The following is a 22,899-nucleotide window of genomic DNA, read 5'->3' on the forward strand; positions in this document are numbered from 1 at the left end:
GGTTCTGCTCCGAACATTCACCCCCCGTTGGAAGGCAAAGGCTTTCAACAGATCCATCCTGAAGGGGCAGAACCGCTATTTTTCCAACGGCCCTCTTAAAACGGCCTTTTTGAGTGCGGATGACGGCTACTCTGATGGTTCCATCTTTTCCTGGGATGACGCTCTCAATGCGGCCAAGCGGCCACCTTAATGGTGGCAGCGTTTCCTCCTTGATCATGACGAGCGCTCCTAGCTTGATGTTTGGAGACGATGACCGCCACTTGCTCCGCTCCTGAAGAATCGAAAGATACGCCGTGCTCCATTTTCTCCAAAACGCCTGCTTCATTTGACACAGCCGCTGCCATCGACTAAGTAGGTTGACCCGGAGATGCGCCACATCTGGCTCGTCGAATGCAGCTTTCGGGGCTCCATTGAGAAAGTGGTTTGGCGTGAGCACATCTAGATCATCGGGACTTTCTGTAATTGCATAAAGCGGACGGGAATTTAAAAAGCAGAGATTTCACAAGCCAAGGTCTGAATTTCATCAAGAGTAAAAATGTAGGTCCCGACGATGCGATGAAAATTATATTTAGCTGCTTTAACAGCCGCCTCCCACAAACCCCCAAAATGAGGTGAGCGAGGGGGGATGAATTTCCAGTCGATTCCACTAGAAACGCAGAGATGTGACACAGCCGACGTATGAGGATCGCTGAGGAACATTTGCTTAAGCTCCAAAAGCTCATTTTTTGCTCCTACAAAATTTGTAGCGTTGTCTGACCAGATGATTCGAGGTTTGGGACGTAGACTTATAAAAAGCCTTAATGCTGCCAGAAAGGATTCTGTAGATAGATCCCGAACGACTTCCAAATGAGTTGCATTGGTGCTAAAGCATACGAAGAGAGCGATGTAACATTTGATAGGAGGCCTGCTTCTGACTTCTGACTTGTGATAAAAGGGTCCGCAAAAATCAACGCCCGTTGTGTGGAATGCTGGATTAGTCCTTACGCGATCCGCAGGCAAGTTTCCCATGATATGTTCCCTCAGCACTGGCTTTAAACGAAAGCATCTAACACATTTGCGAATGATTCCCGCAACATATTTGCGTCCACCAATAGGCCAGAATTTTTGCCGAAGCAGTCCGAGCAATCCTTGAGCTCCTGCGTGGAGAAACCTTTCGTGAAAGAAGATAATAATAGAGACAGTGACAGGATGTCCCTTAGGAAGCAGGATCGGGTGCTTCGCGTCGTAGTCCAATTCGGCATTTTGGAGGCGGCCTCCAACACGCAGCAATTTGGTGGTTGTACTATCCTGCTTGTGGACGCAATGGTGAGGCAAGAAGTACTGCGGGAGGTCTGACTGCCGCGAAGCTGGCGACATGTATCCTAAATTACGATACTCCTGGAGAAACTTAATATATTTTTCCTTAAGCTGTGCATTTTTTGCTAGCTTCCTCTCCAAATTGAGAAATCTACGTAGCGCCTGCTGATACGATTCTCCTAATTCCTCTAGACTGAATTTGGTTGGAAAACGCACGGAGTAAGCTCCGGACTCTAGGCGAATGCAGTTTGTGACGAAATACTGTTCGCAATGAACATCTTCCTCCGAAATTGATGAGGGCGAATAATCTCCATCGACTTCCCAAAACCGCCTTACAATATCGCACAAATTAGTCTCGCAAGCGGAGATGACAGGGGGATCTTCAACGGCTGCTAGCGCCGCACGGGCTTTCTCAGAGTTTTTAATACTTCCTGACACTATCCAGCCAAGTTTCGTCTTCTGCAATGTTGGCAATTGGTCTGACAGTCGAATCTGTCCAACGCACATTAATTCGAAGAACAAACCAGCACCTATCAACAGATCGACACGCTGGGGCTTGGCGAAATTAGGATCAGCCAGTTTTAGATTATTTGGCATTGGCCAATCCTTTGCGTCTAGGCCGAAGTTAGGCTGCATTCCTGTGATTGAGGCAGTGATAATTGCAGAGAGGAAACCGCGATAGCTTTCGTCTTGAGATTGCAGGACGATGTCCACAGCCTTGCTGGATGGTAGAATTGACTCTCCAATACCGGCGATTTTAACGTGAGACGGGTGAGGATCTAACTGCAGCTGATTGGCGAGTATCGATGTTATAAAGTTAACCTGAGAAGTGGAATATAAAATGGCACGACATGGAATAAGCGATCCAAAACGGCCCCTGACATATACGATTGCAGTAGCTAGCAGCACGTTTTGGCTAGGCAGAGATTTTTGACTCGAGGGGGAGGGCTAATATATTTGCTTGCTACTAAGGCACTTGCAGGATCATGCTGGGTCGATTCCGTGACGGCGACGGCAACTCAGCGTCAGCGCCCGACTGCATGTGGAGCAGTGTGTGATGCTTGGCTTGGCAATTTCTACATGCCCCTGACTTGCAGCGTTGCAATGAATGGCATTTGTTGAGGCAGTTTAGACATAAATGGCGCTTCTTCACCTCCTTGTATTGAGAAAAAACAGGGAGATTTATAAATGCCTGGCATCGGGATATGTAGTGATCGGAGGATTTGCAATACTTGCATGTTGAGCTATTATGATCGTTAATGGAGGTGATTAGGGTGCTAGGTTTACTTTCTCCCACCTGCTGGCTAGGAATTGTTACCATAGCCGATCCCAAATTTTCCAGCATCCGACATCTTGCTTCCAAGAATGAGGCCATGCTTGACCACCGAGGCAATCCTGACGTCGGCAAGTTCTCTTCCCATTTCTCCTTGGTCTTGTGGTCCAATTTCGTGCCTATGATGAAGATCAGCAACCCATCGGAAATCTCCTGCGGGGTCGCCAAGGTCTGAAGTGCACGCAAGTGCGAATTGATTTTATCGCTGAGCGCGCGCAAGCCGATAGCCGAGCTCTTCTCCACCCCTTGCAGCCCGAAAATAGCCTTGACGTGTGCCTGAAAATGTAACAGTTTATTATCGAATCGCAACATTAGTAAATTCAACGCCTTGTCGTAATTCTCCTCAGAAAGTTCCTAGGAACGAATCGTATCCAGCGCAGCACCATCTAGACATCCACGAAGATATTGGAATTTTTCGATGATTGGTATACGATGGCTTTGTGCACCATTGTCGAAAACATCGCGTGGAATTCTGGCCAATCCATGTAGCTCCCACCGAATCGCGGAAGCTGCAACTCGGGCATTCGAGAACGGCCTATACTATTATAGGCGAACAACGACGAATTCCCCTCGAGAGTATGCCGAGCCGTTGAATTGGCAACATTTACCGTGCGAGCAGCCATCAACTCCCGCGACAGCCAGGACCTAACCTTGACATAAACATTCGAAAAGCCCAGCCGGGCATCATGGGCTAACTGCAGGAAATCCAGCCTTTCAAGGCTCGTTTGAGCGGCATCGAAATCCGCATTCATTCGCTCGATCTGCTCTAAGCGAGCTTGAAGTTCTGCCTCATCTAACTCGGCAAGCTCTTCCTTGGTGAGAAAGCGATCCATGGCCTTTAGTTGGCGCGCGATGGACTCGGCCTTGTGCTTGTAGAAATCTACATCACTCGGCATTGCTGCGTTCGCGACATTGGTAGGCTCAGGTGCTGCCATGTTGAGGTTTTAAAAGAGTCACTCAGCACGACCGAAAAAGACACCCTGTATACGTATAAACGTGGGAACCGAAAGCAAAGGGATTACAGCTAATGCCTTTAGCTGTGCGGCTGTGCGAGCTGTCCGATTCCGCTTTGTACTCCGCTTGTGTGTATTAGTGAGTTCGCTGCACTGCCTACCGCACTGCACTGACCGAATTGTCGCGACAGAGAAATTAATAGCCAGCAATGCGTGTATGTAGGTGTATGTAAGTGTGTTTTAGCACCGAATTGTGGTTAACCGCCGAAAATTTTCTAGGGCTAACGAATGTCGATCGCGAATGATTATTAATTGACACTGCAACTCAGAGATCACGTCGGGGTCACCAAATTTTATGTGGAGATAATGTTTTTTATCCCCAATCGGCCGACTAATTATTTCGAATTAAATAAAACTCGGCGCAGAAATAAAATTACGATATGTTCTTTAATGCGTGACATCCAAATTGCAAGTGTGGCTTGCCTGCCCTTTACATTGCCGCTCCGATCGCTAAGCGCAGCTTCGCTCGGCCGACGTCGGTAGGTAGACGCAAAGCGGAGATAGCGAAGAGCGAGCTGGCAGAGAGCGTTTAGCAGGGCAAGCAAGCGCAGAGCTTTAACAAACAAATGAGTGACATAGACATAAGAAACAAACAAAATAAGCGGCTGAGGGCCAAGAATTAGGTGCAATTTGGCAAGCAGCTAATCGGCTGGGTTCTGCTCCGAACATTCACCCCCCGTTGGAAGGCAAAGGCTTTCAACAGATCCATCCTGAAGGGGCAGAACCGCTATTTTTCCAACGGCCCTCTTAAAACGGCCTTTTTGAGTGCGGATGACGGCTACTCTGATAGTTCCAACTTTTCCTGGGATGACGCTCTCAATGCGGCCAAGCGGCCACCTTAATGGTGGCAGCGTTTCCTCCTTGATCATGACGAGCGCTCCTAGCTTGATGTTTGGAGACGATGACCGCCACTTGCTCCGCTTCTGAAGAATCGAAAGATACGCCATGCTCCATTTTCTCCAAAACGCCTGCTTCATTTGACACAGCCGCTGCCATCGACTAAGTAGGTTGACCCGGAGATGCGCCACATCTGGCTCGTCGAATGCAGCTTTCGGGGCTCCATTGAGAAAGTGGTTTGGCGTGAGCACATCTAGATCATCGGGACTTTCTGTAATTGCATAAAGCGGACAGGAATTTAACAAAGCAGAGATTTCACAAGCCAAGGTCTGAATTTCATCAAGAGTAAAAATGTAGGTCCCGACGATGCGATGAAAATTATATTTAGCTGCTTTAACAGCCGCCTCCCACAAACCCCCAAAATGAGGTGAGCGAGGGGGATGAATTTCCAGTCGATTCCACTAGAAACGCAGAGATGTGACACAGCCGACGTATGAGGATCGCTGAGGAACATTTGCCGAAGCTCCAAAAGCTCATTTTTTGCTCCTACAAAATTTGTAGCGTTGTCTGACCAGATGATTCGAGGTTTGGGACGTAGACTTATAAAACGCCTTAATGCTGCCAGAAAGGATTCTGTAGATAGATCCCGAACGACTTCCAAATGAGTTGCATTGGTGCTAAAGCATACGAAGAGAGCGATGTAACATTTGATAGGAGGCCTGCTTCTGACTTCTGACTTGTGATAAAAGGGTCCGCAAAAATCAACGCCCGTTGTGTGGAATGCTGGATAGTCCTTACGCGATCCGCAGGCAAGTTTCCCATGATATGTTCCCTCAGCACTGGCTTTAAACGAAAGCATCTAACACATTTGCGAATGATTCCCGCAACATATTTGCGTCCACCAATAGGCCAGAATTTTTGCCGAAGCAGTCCGAGCAATCCTTGAGCTCCTGCGTGGAGAAACCTTTCGTGAAAGAAGATAATAATAGAGACAGTGACAGGATGTCCCTTAGGAAGCAGGATCGGGTGCTTCGCGTCGTAGTCCAATTCGGCATTTTGGAGGCGGCCTCCAACACGCAGCAATTTGGTGGTTGTACTATCCTGCTTGTGGACGCAATGGTGAGGCAAGAAGTACTGCGGGAGGTCTGACTGCCGCGAAGCTGGCGACATGTGTCCTAAATCACGATACTCCTGGAGAAACTCCATATATTTTTCCTTAAGCTGTGCATTTTTTGCTAGCTTCCTCTCCAAATTGCGAAATCTACGTAGCGCCTGCTGATACGATTCTCCTAATTCCTCTAGACTGAATTTGGTTGGCAAACGCACGGAGTAAGCTCCGGACTCTAGGCGAATGCAGTTTGTGACGAAATGCTGTTCGCAATGAACATCTTCCTCCGAAATTGATGAGGGCGAATAATCTCCATCGACTTCCCAAAACCGCCTTACAATATCGCACAAATTAGTCTCGCAAGCGGAGATGACAGGGGATCTTCAACGGCTGCTAGCGCCGCACGGGCTTTCTCAGAGTTTTTAATACTTCCTGACACTATCCAGCCAAGTTTCGTCTTCTGCAATGTTGGCAATTGGTCTGACAGTCGAATCTGTCCAACGCACATTAATTCGAAGAACAAACCAGCACCTATCAACAGATCGACACGCTGGGGCTTGGCGAAATTAGGATCAGCCAGTTTTAGATTATTTGGCATTGGCCAATCCTTTGCGTCTAGGCCGAAGTTAGGCTGCATTCCTGTGATTGAGGCAATGATAATTGCAGAGAGGAAACCGCGATAGCTTTCGTCTTGAGATTGCAGGACGATGTCCACAGCCTTGCTGGATGGTAGAATTGACTCTCCAATACCGGCGATTTTAACGTGAGACGGGTGAGGATCTAACTGCAGCTGATTGGCGAGTTTCGATGTTATAAAGTTAACCTGAGAAGTGGAATCTAAAATGGCACGACATGGAATAAGCGATCCAAAACGGCCCCTGACATATACGATTGCAGTAGCTAGCAGCACGTTTTGGCTAGGCAGAGATTTTTGACTCGAGGGGGGAGGGCTAATATATTTGCTTGCTACTAAGGCACTTGCAGGATCATGCTGGGTCGATTCCGTGCTCGGCGACGACAACTCAGCGTCAGCGCCCGACTGCATGTGGAGCAGTGTGTGATGCTTGGCTTGGCAATTTCTACATGCCCCTGACTTGCAGCGTTGCAATGAATGGCCTTTGTTGAGGCAGTTTAGACATAAATGGCGCTTCTTCACCTCCTTGTATCGAGAAAAAACAGGGAGATCTATAAATGCCTGGCATCGGGATATGTAGTGATCGGAGGATTTGCAATACTTGCATGTTGAGCTATTATGATCGTTAATGGAGGTGATTAGGGTGCTAGGTTTACTTTCTCCCACCTGCTGGATAGGAATTGTTACCATAGCCGATCCCAAATTTTCCAGCATCCGACATCTTGCTTCCAAGAATGAGGCCATGCTTGACCACCGAGGCAATCCTGACGTCGGCAAGTTCTCTTCCCATTTCTCCTTGGTCTTGTGGTCCAATTTCGTGCCTATGATGAAGATCAGCAACCCATCGGAAATCTCCTGCGGGGTCGCCAAGGTCTGAAGTGCACGCAAGTGCGAATTGATTTTATCGCTGAGCGCGCGCAAGCCGATAGCCGAGCCCTTCTCCACCCCTTGCAGCCCGAAAATAGCCTTGACGTGTGCCTGAAAATGTAACAGTTTATTATCGAATCGCAACATTAGTAAATTCAACGCCTTGTCGTAATTCTCCTCAGAAAGTTCCAAGGAACGAATCGTATCCAGCGCAGCACCATCTAGACATCCACGAAGATATTGGAATTTTTCGATGATTGGTATACGATGGTCTTTGTGCACCATTGTCGAAAACATCGCGTGGAATTCTGGCCAATCCATGTAGCTCCCACCGAATCGCGGAAGCTGCAACTCGGGCATTCGAGAACGGCCTATACTATTATAGGCGAACAACGACGAATTCCCCTCGAGAGTATGCCGAGCCGTTGAATTGGCAACATTTACCGTGCGAGCAGCCATCAACTCCCGCGACAGCCTGGACCTAACCTTGACATAAACATTCGAAAAGCCCAGCCGGGCATCATGGGCTAACTGCAGGAAATCCAGCCTTTCAAGGCTCGTTTGAGCGGCATCGAAATCTGCTCTAAGCGAGCTTGAAGTTCTGCCTCATCTAACTCGGCAAGCTCTTCCTTGGTGAGAAAGCGATCCATGGCCTTTAGTTGGCGCGCGATGGACTCGGCCTTGTGCTTGTAGAAATCTACATCACTCGGCATTGCTGCGTTCGCGACATTGGTAGGCTCAGGTGCTGCCATGTTGAGGTTTTAAAAGAGTCACTCAGCACGACCGAAAAAGACACCCTGTATACGTATAAACGTGGGAACCGAAAGCAAAGGGATTACAGCTAATGCCTTTAGCTGTGCGGCTGTGCGAGCTGTCCGATTCCGCTTTGTACTCCGCTTGTGTGTATTAGTGAGTTCGCTGCACTGCCTACCGCACTGCACTGACCGAATTGTCGCGACAGAGAAATTAATAGCCAGCAATGCGTGTATGTAGGTGTATGTAAGTGTGTTTTAGCACCGAATTGTGGTTAACCGCCGAAAATTTGCTAGGGCTAACGAATGTCGATCGCGAATGATTATTAATTGACACTGCAACTCAGAGATCACGTCGGGGTCACCAAATTTTATGTGGAGATAATGTTTTTTATCCCCAATCGGCCGACTAATTATTTCGAATGAAATAAAACTCGGCGCAGAAATAAAATTACGATATGTTCTTTAATGCGTGACATCCAAATTGCAAGTGTGGCTTGCCTGCCCTTTACATTGCCGCTCCGATCGCTAAGCGCAGCTTCGCTCGGTCGACGTCGGTAGGCAGACGCAAAGCGGAGATAGCGAAGAGCGAGCTGGCAGAGAGCGTTTAGCAGGGCAAGCAAGCGCAGAGCTTTAACAAACAAATGAGTGACATAGACATAAGTAACAAACAAAATAAGCGGCTGAGGGCCAAGAATTAGGTGCTATTTGGAAAGCAGCTAATCGGCTGGGTTCTGCTCCGAACACTAGCCTTAATTGTCTCTGAGATTTGTGGATGCCCCAGATTTTCGTCCTTTGCGGGGGCGGAAGGGGGTGTGGCGAAATTTGGACACGAAACGGTCAAGGTCCGATATCACAGGATATTGATTTGGTTGCTCTGGCTCTTATAGGTTCTGAGATCCTTGAACTCATATTTTGCAATTGGCAAAAACGACCATGAAACCTGTGTGTTAGAGAGAGACAGAGCGAGAAAGAATGAAATTGTTTTCTTGATTCTGGCTATAATAATTATACGATCTGGTTGAATTTTACATTCTAGAACATATAGTTATCCTCTACGATTCTGCGTTTTTGGTTTTATCGTATCTTTAAAAATGTAGATGCCACAGATTTTCGTCCTTTGTGGGGGCGGAAGTGGGCGGGGCGAAGTTTTGAAATAGCAGTGACATACCACAGAAGTCTGGATCCAAAACATCGTTGCTCTAGCTCTTATAGTCTTTGAGCACTAGGCGCTAATAGGGACGGACAGACGGACGGACGGACAGACGGACAGACGGACAGACGGACAGACGGACAGACAGACAGACAGACAGGGCTCAATCGACTCGGCTATTGATGCTGATCAAGAATATATATACTTTATGGGGTCGGAAACGATTCCTTCTGGACGTTACACACATCCACTTTCACCACAAATCTAATATACCCCAATACTCATTTTGAGTATCGGGTATAATAATAAGATGGACGAACGGAGGGGAGGAGTGAGGCCCAACCAGGCCCAGCACGCGTCGCGGCATGAGCATCGCGTGCCACATTATGCCAGTTCACGGTCACGTTGGCAAATATTTGTGGCCCATTGTTGCTGTTGCTGCAGCATGTGTGTGTGCGGTGTGTGTGTGTGAGCAAGTGTTGCACAAACAATGGTCCATTGCAGTCCGTGGCTGTACCATCGTCTCGTTTCAGCCATTTACCTGTGCAATGAGCATAAAACATCTCAGACGCGTGTCTCGGCGTGCGCAAAAACGACGTGCCACTGCCACTGCCCCTTCTCCGCACCGGAATCCGCGGACTCCTCCACAATGTGGCCGTGTGGCTTATTTATTGTTTCTGCTTTTCTCTCTCTCTCTCTCTCTCTGATGACTCAATGGGCTCAGGCGAACATCGAACGCTGGCCAAGTTAATTGGCAAAAAGACGCACAAGGCACTCGGAGAACGGGAGGGGGGATGTGGTGCGCATTCCTTATATCCATTCGATTCGGTAATCATTCTCTGCTCTGTGCTGACCGGAAAGCATTTGGCAATACACGAAACGGTAAAAGCAAATTCAAATTCGAACAAAAAGAGTCAAAAATTGACTCGCCAGCATCTGCGTTTGCTTGCCACAATATTAATTGATGGCCCAATGAATACCCTCTAGCTGTGGGGTTCCTATTGCACGAGTATTCCAGTGAAAAACCTCAGCTTCGCTTTTTCCCCAAAATGCAAAGTCAGAGCCGCCAGGTGGAGCTCTCCGAATGAACGCAAGTCCTGAGGGCCTTCTTTTGTGTATGCGTATGCATGAATTATGTATGCAAGGGGACAAAAAACTGCAACACACAGAGAGATTGTTCCACCTCCTCTCTCTCTCTCTCTATGTCTGTCTCTTGCCTCTCTTTGCATCTGCCCCTTCCGTCGACTGGCGTTTGGCTATTGGCGACTGGCGTGGCTTGATATATGATAGCCGCAGCTGGCCTTTGGCTGGGAAACTGCCTTTTCCTCGCTGCGGGCGTGTTAAAGCCGCGACTGTGTTCGCCCGTTCGTCCGTTCTTTCTGCCACAGGCGGGGCACCGGGCGTGGGGTGCCGTGCCTGCCCGGGAAATGGGGTATAGAATGACCAAGGGAACTTTCTAAAAAGCCAAAGCGACTTTCTATTAGCCCAGATGTGTGCTTGCAGAGCAGGTTTTCCAGCCAATGGAATTGCATAAATTAGTACAATTTTTGGAATGCCCTTGCATCCGCTCTGGCAAACAACGGCATCAAAAGCAAACGACAGAAATCAAAGCAAAAACTCAGCTTTTTTCGTATGCAAATAGCAAAAACAATGCGCGCGACAGAGAAGACAAAAATGAAACTGAAATTGTGACTTCCGCTCTCAGAGCGTGCAAGCGGGCAGTGGGCAACAGCACGAAAGCCGAAGAGAGAAGGGGGAATGCAAGAAGCATGAGCTGTGGGCAAGAGACGAGCAGAGGCTAAAGCTGAGCCGAGGCGAGAGCAGAGCAGAGGCTAGAGCTGAGCAGAGTCTAGAGCTGCGCAGAGGCGGGAGCCGAGCAGAGGCTAGAGACGAGCACAGACTAGAGCCGAGCAGAGACTAGAGCCAAGCAGAGACTAGAGCAGAGCAGAGCCGAGAGCCGAGCAGAGGCTAGAGAAGAGTAGAAGCTAGAGCTTAGCAGAGGCTAGAGCAAGGTATATTAAATAACAGGCAAGGCAGTCCCTCTCTCTAGCTGTTTAGCTCTAGAGTTTAGTTCTTGTACGTTCTAGCAGTGACTTTCCTGGCATTGAGTATGCCTTGGGGAGAGTCGAGACAAGAGAAAACCGTAAACTATATACATATGCAATTACCTTGTTCATTTATTTTTAGCTATAACGGAGACAAAAATAAAATCCGACTACAACAATCATTTAGTTATCATGGAAACGCAAAAAAAAAACTAGTTTGAACCGCTTAAATTGCATAAGCAACAAAAACAAGTTAACGCGACTGAAGCGATACAGACACACACACACTCACGGACACATGCGAACAGGCGAGGCGGCGACGCTAAACTAGAAACCCAAATACCGAAAAGCGAATCCGACTCGGAATCGAAATTGAGTTTTCGCAGAAGAGTAGGAGAGAGGGGAGTGTAATAGAGTTGTGGGTGAGGGAGAGTCTTTTGTCTAATGGCAGAATCTCATTAACATGCTCTGCCAGTGATTGCTGCTGCTGCTGCTCTGCTGCGTCGTGCACTGCCTGCTCGCCTGTCAACAATTTTATGAATGAAACTGTGAAATGCATGAGATTTACACCCGAAACGAACTCACACACGAAATAGCAGCACAGCCCCCGCGAGCAAGCAGTAAATGGAATTTACAGCAACAAGCAATAATAACTGCATAGCAATGAGCAGTGGGAGAGAGGCGAGGGGCGAGGGACGACCGAAGAAACAAGACAACACAGGGAAAGAAAATCAGACGAGATAGCGTGCTGTAGTCGACAATGTGATACCCTGTCGAGGTGGTTCCTTCTCACTTGAAAATCAATTCACTATAATTCAGGTACTAAGTTGTACTGGTCTTGAGGCCACTCGATTGCAATTCTCGCAGTAGCATGGCATTCCAAACTCTTCGAGTATCAACGATTCGCACATGCGCTCAGTGTTTGCTCTGCTCTAGCTGTAGATAATTGTTGTTGCTTTGCATTTTTTTTTTATTGCCTCTCCCTATGTTGCTTTTGCTACTGCAGTTTGCCGGCAGCAGAGCAAAAGTTCAATGAACGCAGACAACTGAATTCCACAGTTGTGTTGTTGCGTTGCGTCGCGTCGCGTCGCGGTCGCTGCTGCTGCCACAGAGACTATTACTGTTGTTCTTATGAAAGTTAGATAAAATAGCAGACAAAACGTGCAAGAGCTTTGACCCCACTCTCACTCTCACTCACACTTCGCGCTCTACGCTCCACGCTCATTGTGTTTTACATGAAGATTTATTAACTAGCACAATACTAGTACCAAATGTTAGATAAATGCACCAACAACAGCAACGCGACCGAGGCATGCATGAACAAGTCGCAGCACTTGAAATGGCTTCTGCTGCTCGCTGCTCGCAGCTGCAATTTGTTTGTGTTTTCGCTTTTTATACACTCTCCGAGCAGACGATGCGATCGATTTTCTGAGAGGCTTGCCAACGCATAAACGAGATGTAGCAGGGCATCTTCGGAAAATAGATCAAATATACCCCATAGAAATGATTGATCTTTAAAGGGTATCTTACACTTCGACTCCTCAATGGATAGCCCCGCGTCCTTCTTGTTTTTGTGTTTTTACATTTTTATCTGGCGATTGTTTTAATGAATTTATTTGCATTTTAAACTCCGCTGTGAGATTTGCTTGTTGCTTCGTGTTCGGGTTGTTTTCTGCACTTGTCTCTCCCTCCCATGCCGCATGCCCCATGCGTATGCGTAATTTATGCCCCACAATTCTGTTGCTGTTGCTGTCTCTGTCCGCCCGCCGGCTTTTAAATTTGCTGTATTTTTGATGCAATTACAATATATTTCACAGAATGATTGATTGATTGCCCACAGACGGGACTATCGTTAGTGGCTAGGGGGAGGGTCTTCTGCAGGTAGAAATAATTGCACGTGTGTGCGCGCCTGTCGAGTGGCAAATGCAAATGCAAATTCAAGTTAATTAAGTATCAAACTGGTGATTGCGCTCTTATACATATATAAATCAGCGAGGGGGAAAGAGACACACAGAGAAGGCTGGGGGGAGAGCATATGATTTCAGTTTCCATTTCAAAGGGAGTATATGTATGTAAGATTAATAATAATGTATCGTTTATTAATAGTGTTTTTCGAAAAAGAGTACAAAGTGTATGATTTAAGATGTGCAATTAATGAGTCTGTTCTTCCGACTTTTTGTTCAACTTTCTGCTTCTACTTCCAACAACCGACTCCCATATCGCTAACCCCTTATCGGTTAGGTCTTTTAAACATCGGTTAAGTCTGGTTATATCGGTTAGGTCTTATCGATGGTATCTTAAGTTCAAATGTTAATTTAGATGGGATAGTGTTAACTGCTTGATACACTGTCCTTTACATTCGGCCCTCCTGCTCATCTTCATCTGTCCCAGATGATAATATATCATCGTTCTCTGAGACAAAACGCCATAGCTTCATATTGTCACTGCTCGTTGCTGTGATATTTGGCCCCTCGACTTGAGCAACCTTTCTGACGTCGTAGCGACCGTTCCGCTTTACCTTGGTGACTTCATATGGGCCTAGATACTCGCTGTCCAACTTGCGTCCTGCGACGAACTGCGTCCTCTTGATCGCGACCATGTCTCCTAGTCTGTAGCCGTGCTCAGGTCGTCGTTTTTTATCATAATTGCGCTTGTACACCTCTTGCGCCTTCTCAATGTTTTGTTTCGCTTGGTCACGCAGTTCTTGGCGCTCGTTGTTAAACTGCGTAACCAACTCCTCGTTGAGCACCTCCAATAGTCGACTTTCAACTTGTCTGTGTATCTTTGTCCCAAACATGACCTCGAATGGCGACGACTTCAACGTGGAATGCACATGCGAACTAATCGCCATCTGGACCTGTGGCACATGCTTGTACCACTTCGTTGACTCCTGAGCTGAGAGCTTTGCGATGATACCCAAAATTGAACGGTTCACCCGCTCAATCTGACCGTTGCCTCTCGCCACACCTGTCGTTGTACACACATGTTCGACTTTGTTCTCGTTGAGAAACTCGCTGAATGCCTTGGATGTAAACGCTGCTCCTCTGTCGCTGACTATGCTCTTGGGAAAACCAAACACAAATGACCAATCGCTCGGAGAATGCATCTACCACGGCAAAAATGTACTTGTATTGCTTGGCTGTCGCATCCATTGGTCCCAAATGATCAACGTGCAGCGTGTATAGTGGTGTGTCACCCTTGTCAATGCAATGAAGATAGCCTTCTTGTTTGCCCAACTTTTTGCTGAAAATTATACAACTGATACAATTAGTAATCAACTTATTTACTTTCCGTTCAGGTGCGGAATCCAGTATTGCTGCTGAACTGAGTGCATTGTCTTCGCTGTGGAGAAATGAACAACTTCATGCGATCCTTGAATGATTTCCCTTTCCATCAGCCTTGGAACCACCAATACGTCATTGCCATTTACAGATTTGAAGAGAAGACCTCCTTTAAGCTTGTAGTCTTGATTTGGGTGCTGCTTCAGGATCTCAACTGTGGCTTTGATGAAATCGTCATCCTGCTGTGCTTTCTTTATCCGAGCTGTTAGCTGCGTCGTCACGAACGTGCATGTCTGCGGAAAACGACTGAGACAGTCCACGTGTCTCATTCTGTCCCCTGGGCGGTGTGCTGCTTTGAATGTAAAGTCCTCCATATACAGAATCCACTGGGAAACTTCTCTGGGTATATCTGCTTTCGTTGTTGTCTGCTTAAACGCCGCACAGTCAGTGGCAAGATCAAATTTGATCCCCAACAGGTGGTGACGAAACTTCTTGAGTGCGAGGTATGCAGCTTTGACCTCCAAATAGTAACTGTGACGTTTGGACTCAGCTTGTGTAGTCTTTTTACTCCAATAGTAAATCGGGTGGAAATTGCCATCAAACTGCTGCAACAAAACTGCTCCGAAACCTTTTTTGGATGCATCCGTGTGGAGTTCCGTTGGCGCTTCTCGTGAGTATAAATGTAATACAGGTGCGATTACAAGCAGATTCTTTAAGGTTTGTAGCGACTGTTGCTCTGCTTCGCCAATGTTGAAAACTGCTTCCTTCCTGAGTAGATTCGTGAGCGGCCGGGCAACTTGTGCATAGCCAGGGATGAACTTTCTGAAAAAGCCTGTGAGTCCCAGAAATGCTTGAACTGCTTTAATGTCTTTGGGCGTAGCAAACCGACTGACAGCTGCTGTCTTCTCTTTGCCGGGCCAGATTCTCCCGTCCTCAATGATATGGCCCAGAAAGCTAATGCGTGGCTGCATGAAGCTACATTTCTTCCACTTGATCTTTAGGCCAAACTGCGCCGCTGTCTCCAGGACCAACTTCGTCTTCCTCAAGCATACCTCGGGCGACGCGGCGTAAACAATTATGTCGTCCATATAAAGCTGCATAATGTCAGAGTTGATTAATTCTTGAAAAATATAGCTTACGAACCGAATGAACGCAGCTGGCGAGTTCTTGAATCCGAAAGGCGCTTTATTAAACTCGAATAATCCCTCCTTTGTGACGAAGGCCGTATACGACTTGCTTTGCTCTTCCATAGGCACATGGAAAAATCCGTTTTCAAGGTCCATTATGGGAAACCACTTAGCCGACTGCAGCTTTTCCAAGACTTCCTCCATGATCGGGACTGGGAAGCAGTCCAGCAATACCATGCTGTTTAACTTCCTGTAGTCTACGCAAACTCTAAGTGTACCATCTTTTTTCTTCACGACGACAACTCTGCTCGCTACATTTGAAGACGACTTGCGCACGATTCCTTGCTCGATCCATTCTTCGACTTGCTTCTTTACGGCACTGGCTTCGTCTGTTGATAAACGACTCGGTGAGTGATGAAACGGCTTGATTACTCCGTCGGGAACTATCTTCAATTCAATTGGAGACTGCTTTGCAACTTCTGTGGGCATTTGGTAACTGTTTCTTATCATCTGTTCAACGTCTTTTCGATATTGCGGTGGAGCTACAAAGGATGACTCTTCAGTTACATTATATATAAGAGCATGCTCATCTGTTGGCACAGGATCTGCGTCATGCTTCAAAAACGTGTATCCTTGCATATCAGCGACGAAACGGAACTTTTTAATGAAATCATGCCCCAAAAGAGCGTCGAAATCAATCTGGCTACTGGGGACTACTAAAAACTTCTGTGTGGTCTGCAACTTATCCAAGGTAACTTCTGCATTAAAGTATCCAACAGGCTTTGTTGATATCTGACCCAGACCGCGCAACATAGTTGTGCACTTCAAAAGTTTAACGTTTTTCATGGTCTTCAACATACTCTCTTTGATTATGGTTACATCTGACCCTGTATCCACAAGACAGTCAACAACAATGCCGTTTATTGGAATTTTTTTCATGCGACTGCGATCCAAAATGACGCGAACTTTATCAACTTTATCAGCTTCATAAGGACAGTTACGCGAAATGTGACCATTCTGATTGCACTTAAAACACTTTGTTTCGGTTTTGCAGTCTTTGCGTTTGTGTTCTCCTGATCCACAGTTATAGCAATATTCTTTTTTACCGCTTTGCCCACTTTGCTGCTTGAAACTCGTTATATGCTGTTCGTTATTGCCCTTCTTCTCCGATATGTTCAAACGATCATAGATATCGAACTCTTCTTTCAAGGCCCTGAAGGTCTTACAGCGATACATGGCATACTTATACCGCGTGTTCAACATGTCCGACTGCTGCTATTTTTCTCATCTGCAGCAAGTACTCGTGCATCGACTCACTACTCTTCCTCTTTCTTTCTTGCAGCAGCTTATGAATGTCTGCACTGTTATAGCTACATGTGAATTCATCCAATAATACGTTCTTGAGTTCCTCATAGGTGCACACGCATTCAGCTTCAAGGAAAAGCTTAGCTGCCCCGGTCATTTTTCCTCTGGCCTGCACATACTTTTGCTTTTCAGTAAGCTCATATGCGTCGGCATTTTTTTCGAATATCTCAAACCATTTTTCTATGGGAACCGATTTTCCATCACAATCTCTCACAACTTTTGTAAAATTATCTGGAGCGATCTTCATTTCTCGTTGCTCATCGCAAAGCAGTTTCAAACTTAGCAACTTTATCATTTGATCAATCTTGTCATCAGTATTGTTTTCTGCATTTTCTAAATCTTCCATCTCGTTTGCACTCGGGCGCGACGTTCCTGGTACAGCTTCTTCCTTCTCTCTCTCTTTCCAGTGCAACGGCGGCGGTGTTTGCATCATTTTGCGGCTCTTTTCGACTTGTGTCTGTGTACCCGACGAGTGCTTGTCTTTTCTGTTTATAAGTGTGTATCACACACAACGTGTCTGTGCGTGTTTTTTCTGCTTGTGTACGTACTGCGCACGGACAAGGCGACGCTGCGGCGCGACAATGAATTTCACAATTTTCCAACCGAATTAAACGACCGATCTTTTATTAAACTCCTTTTATTTGTTCCTATTGGCTATAAAAATGATCTGATCTGATCCAGATTCAGCAATCTGATAGATATGGTCATTATCTATGATTCTGCGTTTTTAGTTTTCTCGAATGTGCAATATTGTGGATGCAACAGATTTTCGTCCTTTGTGTGGGCGGAAGAGGGTGGGGCGAAATTTTGAGATACACGTTTTATAGTAAGATCTAACAGGAGTGCGGATACCAAATTTGGTTACTCTAGCCTTAATAGTCTCTGAGATTTTTGAATATCCCCAGATTTTCGTCCTTTGCGGGGGCGAAAGGGGGTGTGGCGAAATTTTGAAACAAACTCGTCTCGGTCCGATATATTAGGAGTGTGGATACCAAATTTGGTTGCTCTAGCTTTTGTAGTCTCTGAGATCTAGGCGCTAATGTTTTACTCTAAGCAAAGCCGCCTATGCTACGTGTGTGTTAGAGAGAGACAGGGCGACAAAAAATGAAATTGTTTTCTTGATGCTGGCTATAATAATAATACGATCCAATTCAGATTCCGCAGTCTTAAAGATATGGTCATTCTCTACAATTCTACGTTTTTGGTTTTCTCATATCTTTAAAATTGTGGATGCCACAGATTTTCGTCCTTTGTGGGGGCGGAAGTGGGCGGGGCGAAGTTTTGAAATATTTTTGTAGCAGTGACATATCACAGAAGTCTGGATCCAAAACATCGTTGCTCTAGCTCTTATAGTCTTTGAGCACTAGGCGCTGAAGGGGACGGACAGACGGACAGACGGACGGACGGACAGACGGACAGACGGACAGGGCTCAATCGACTCGGCTATTGATGCTGATCAAGAATATATATACTTTATGGGGTCGGAAACGATTCCTTCTGGACGTTACACACATCCACTTTTACCACAAATCTAATATACCCCAATACTCATTTTGAGTATCGGGTATAAAAAGCGGAAACGAAGCAGAGTTATCAGAATTTTAGGTTGGATGGTGGGTCCAGCCATTAGCGCATCATTCAGTGATACTCCAGACGCTGTTTTGGCAGATCCATCGACCACTACGCGTAATTTGGTGGTTGTACTATCCTTCTTGTGGACGCAATGGTGAGGCAAGAAGTACTGCGGGAGGTCTGACTGCCGCGAAGCTGGTGACATGTGTCCTAAATCACGATACTCCTGGAGAAACTCCATATATTTTGCCTTAAGCTGTGCATTTTTTGCTAGCTTCCTCTCCAAATTGAGAAATCTACGTAGCGCCTGCTGATACGATTCTCCTAATTCCTCTAGAGTGAATTTGGTTGGCAAACGCACGGAGTAAGCTCCGGACTCTAGGCGAATGCAGTTTGTGACGAAATGTTGTTCGCAATGAACATCTTCCTCCGAAATTGATGAAAGCGAATAATCTCCATCGACTTCCCAAAACCGCCTTACAATATCGCACAAATTAGTCTCGCAAGCGGAGATGACAGGGGGATCTTCAACGGCTGCTAGCGCCGCACGGGCTTTCTTAGAGTTTTTAATACTTCCTGACACTATCCAGCCAAGTTTCGTCTTCTGCAATGTTGGCAATTGGTCTGACAGTCGAATCTGTCCAACGCACATTAATTCGAAAAACAAACCAGCACCTATCAACAGATCGACACGCTGGGGCTTGGCGAAATTAGGATCAGCCAGTTTTAGATTATTTGGCATTGGCCAATCCTTTGCGTCTAGGCCGAAGTTAGGCTGCATTCCTGTGATTGAGGCAGTGATAATTGCAGAGAGGAAACCGCGATAGCTTTCGTCTTGAGATTGCAGGACGATGACCACAGCCTTGCTGGATGGTAAAATTGACTCTCCAATACCGGCGATTTTAACGTGAGACGGGTGAGGATCTAACTGCAGCTGATTGGCGAGTCTCGATGTTATAAAGTTAACCTGAGAAGCGGAATCTAAAATGGCACGACATGGAATAAGCGATCCAAAACGGCCCCTGACATATACGATTGCAGTAGCTAGCAGCACGTTTTGGCTAGGCAGCGATTTTTGACTCGAGGGGGAGGGCTAATATATTTGCTTGCTACTAGGGCACTTGCAGGATCATGCTGGGTCGATTCCGTGCTCGGCGACGGCAACTCAGCGTCAGCGCCCTGCATGTGGAGCAGTGTGTGATGCTTGGCTTGGCAATTTCTACATGCCCCTGACTTGCAGCGTTGCAATGAATGGCCTTTGTTGAGGCAGTTTAGACATAAATGGCGCTTCTTCACCTCCTTGTATCGAGAAAAAACAGGGAGATCTATAAATGCCTGGCATCGGGATATGTAGTGATCGGAGGATTTGCAATACTTGCATGTTGAGCTATTATGATCGTTAATGGAGGTGATTAGGGTGCTAGGTTTACTTTCTCCCACCTGCTGGCTAGGAATTGTTACCATAGCCGATCCCAAATTTTCCAGCATCCGACATCTTGCTTCCAAGAATGAGGCCATGCTTGACCACCGAGGCAATCCTGACGTCGGCAAGTTCTCTTCCCATTTCTCCTTGGTCTTGTGGTCCAATTTCGTGCCTATGATGAAGATCAGCAACCCATCGGAAATCTCCTGCGGGGTCGCCAAGGTCTGAAGTGCACGCAAGTGCGAATTGATTTTATCGCTGAGCGCGCGCAAGCCGATAGCCGAGCCCTTCTCCACCCCTTGCAGCCCGAAAATAGCCTTGACGTGTGCCTGAAAATGTAACAGTTTATTATCGAATCGCAACATTAGTAAATTCAACGCCTTGTCGTAATTCTCCTCAGAAAGTTCCAAGGAACGAATCGTATCCAGCGCAGCACCATCTAGACATCCACGAAGATATTGGAATTTTTCGATGATTGGTATACGATGGTCTTTGTGCACCATTGTCGAAAACATCGCGTGGAATTCTGGCCAATCCATGTAGCTCCCACCGAATCGCGGAAGCTGCAACTCGGGCATTCGAGAACGGCCTATACTATTATAGGCGAACAACGACGAATTCCCCTCGAGAGTATGCCGAGCCGTTGAATTGGCAACATTTACCGTGCGAGCAGCCATCAACTCCCGCGACAGCCTGGACCTAACCTTGACATAAACATTCGAAAAGCCCAGCCGGGCATCATGGGCTAACTGCAGGAAATCCAGCCTTTCAAGGCTCGTTTGAGCGGCATCGAAATCCGCATTCATTCGCTCGATCTGCTCTAAGCGAGCTTGAAGTTCTGCCTCATCTAACTCGGCAAGCTCTTCCTTGGTGAGAAAGCGATCCATGGCCTTTAGTTGGCGCGCGATGGACTCGGCCTTGTGCTTGTAGAAATCTACATCACTCGGCATTGCTGCGTTCGCGACATTGGTAGGCTCAGGTGCTGCCATGTTGAGGTTTTAAAAGAGTCACTCAGCACGACCGAAAAAGATACCCTGTATACGTATAAACGTGGGAACCGAAAGCAAAGGGATTACAGCTAATGCCTTTAGCTGTGCGGCTGTGCGAGCTGTCCGATTCCGCTTTGTACTCCGCTTGTGTGTATTAGTGAGTTCGCTGCACTGCCTACCGCACTGCACTGACCGAATTGTCGCGACAGAGAAATTAATAGCCAGCAATGCGTGTATGTAGGTGTATGTAAGTGTGTTTTAGCACCGAATTGTGGTTAACCGCCGAAAATTTGCTAGGGCTAACGAATGTCGATCGCGAATGATTATTAATTGACACTGCAACTCAGAGATCACGTCGGGGTCACCAAATTTTATGTGGAGATAATGTTTTTTATCCCCAATCGGCCGACTAATTATTTCGAATTAAATAAAACTCGGCGCAGAAATAAAATTACCATATGCTCTTTAATGCGTGACATCCAAATTGCAAGTGTGGCTTGCCTGCCCTTTACATTGCCGCTCCGTTCGCTAAGCGCAGCTTCGCTCGGTCGACGTCGGTAGGCAGACGCAAAGCGGAGATAGCGAAGAGCGAGCTGGCAGAGAGCGTTTAGCAGGGCAAGCAAGCGCAGAGCTTTAACAAACAAATGAGTGACATAGACATAAGTAACAAACAAAATAAGCGGCTGAGGGCGAAGAATTAGGTGCTATTTGGCAAGCAGCTAATAGGCAGGGTTCTGCTCCGAACATTCACTCCCCGTTGGAAGGCAAAGGCTTTCAACAGATCCATCCTGAAGGGGCAGAACCGCTATTTTTCCAACGGCCCTCTTGAAAAGGCCTTTTTGAGTGCGGATGACGGCTACTCTGATGGTTCCCTCATTTCCTGGGATGACGCTCTCAATGCGGCCAAGCGACCACCTTAATGGTGGCAGCTTTTCCACCTTGATCATTACGAGCGCTCCTAGCTTGATGTTTGGAGACGATGACCGCCACTTGCTCTGCTACTGAAGAATCGAAAGATACGCCGTGCTCCATTTTCTCCAAAACGCCTGCTTCATTTGACACAGCCGCTGCCATCGACTAAGTAGGTTGACCCGGAGATGCGCCACATCTGGCTCGTCGAATGCAGCTTTCAGGGCTCCATTGAGAAAGTGGTTTGGCGTGAGCACATCTAGATCATCGGGACTTTCTGTAATTGCATAAAGCGGACGGGAATTTAACAAAGCAGAGATTTCACAAGCCAAGGTCTGAATTTCATCAAGAGTAAAAATGTAGGTCCCGACGATGCGATGAAAATGATATTTAGCTGCTTTAACAGCCGCCTCCCACAAACCCCCAAAATGAGGTGAGCGAGGGGGATGAATTTCCAGTCGATTCCACTAGAAACGCAGAGATGTGACACAGCCGACGTATGAGGATCGCTGAGGAACATTTGCCGAAGCTCCAAAAGCTCATTTTTTGCTCCTACAAAATTTGTAGCGTTGTCTGACCAGATGATTCGAGGTTTGGGACGTAGACTTATAAAACGCCTTAATGCTGCCAGAAAGGATTCTGTAGATAGATCCCGAACGACTTCCAAATGAGTTGCTTTGGTGCTAAAGCATACGAAGACAGCGATGTAACATTTGATAGGAGGCCTGCTTCTGACTTCCGACTTGTGATAAAAGGGTCCGCAAAAATCAACGCCCGTTGTGTGGAATGCTGGATTAGTCCTTACGCGATCCGCAGGCAAGTTTCCCATGATATGTTCCCTCAGCACTGGCTTCAAACGAAAGCATCTAACACATTTGCGAATGATTCCCGCAACATATTTGAGTCCACCAATAGGCCAGAATTTTTGCCGAAGCAGTCCGAGCAATCATTGAGCTCCTGCGTGGAGAAACCTTTCGTGAAAGAAGATAATAATAGAGACAGTGACAGGATGTCCCTTAGGAAGCAGGATCGGGTGCTTCGCGTCGTAGTCCAATTCGGCATTTTGGAGGCGGCCTCCAACACGCAGCAATCCAAAGCTATCCAGAAAGGGATTCAGTGAGGCCATCGTGCTTTTTGGGGGTAGGGCCTGTTTGCTGGCGAGGGCCCTTATCTCTTCCGAAAATTGTTGCTGCTG

The 22,899-nt window shown here is 46.9% G+C and overlaps 1 protein-coding gene across 2 annotated transcripts in view; it reads right to left on the reverse strand.

Moving 5' to 3' along the window:
• The window catches only part of LOC117194075 (Krueppel-like factor luna), a 195,978-nt gene that overhangs the window by 111,282 nt on the left and 61,797 nt on the right, over positions 1-22,899 (reverse strand). Inside the window, exon 1 of one of the 2 annotated variants that reach the window (XM_033398715.1) lies at positions 11,162-11,999. The exons of the other annotated variant lie outside the window; for it this stretch is intronic. Within the exon in view, the coding sequence (XP_033254606.1) occupies positions 11,162-11,170 (9 nt within the window). The 5' untranslated portion in view covers positions 11,171-11,999. Of the gene's footprint in view, positions 1-11,161; positions 12,000-22,899 lie in introns of those variants that run through there. 2 annotated transcript variants of the gene reach the window in all.

This window comes from Drosophila miranda (assembly GCF_003369915.1).
Source record: "Drosophila miranda strain MSH22 chromosome Y unlocalized genomic scaffold, D.miranda_PacBio2.1 Contig_Y2_pilon, whole genome shotgun sequence".
Lineage (NCBI taxonomy): Eukaryota > Metazoa > Arthropoda > Insecta > Diptera > Drosophilidae > Drosophila > Drosophila miranda.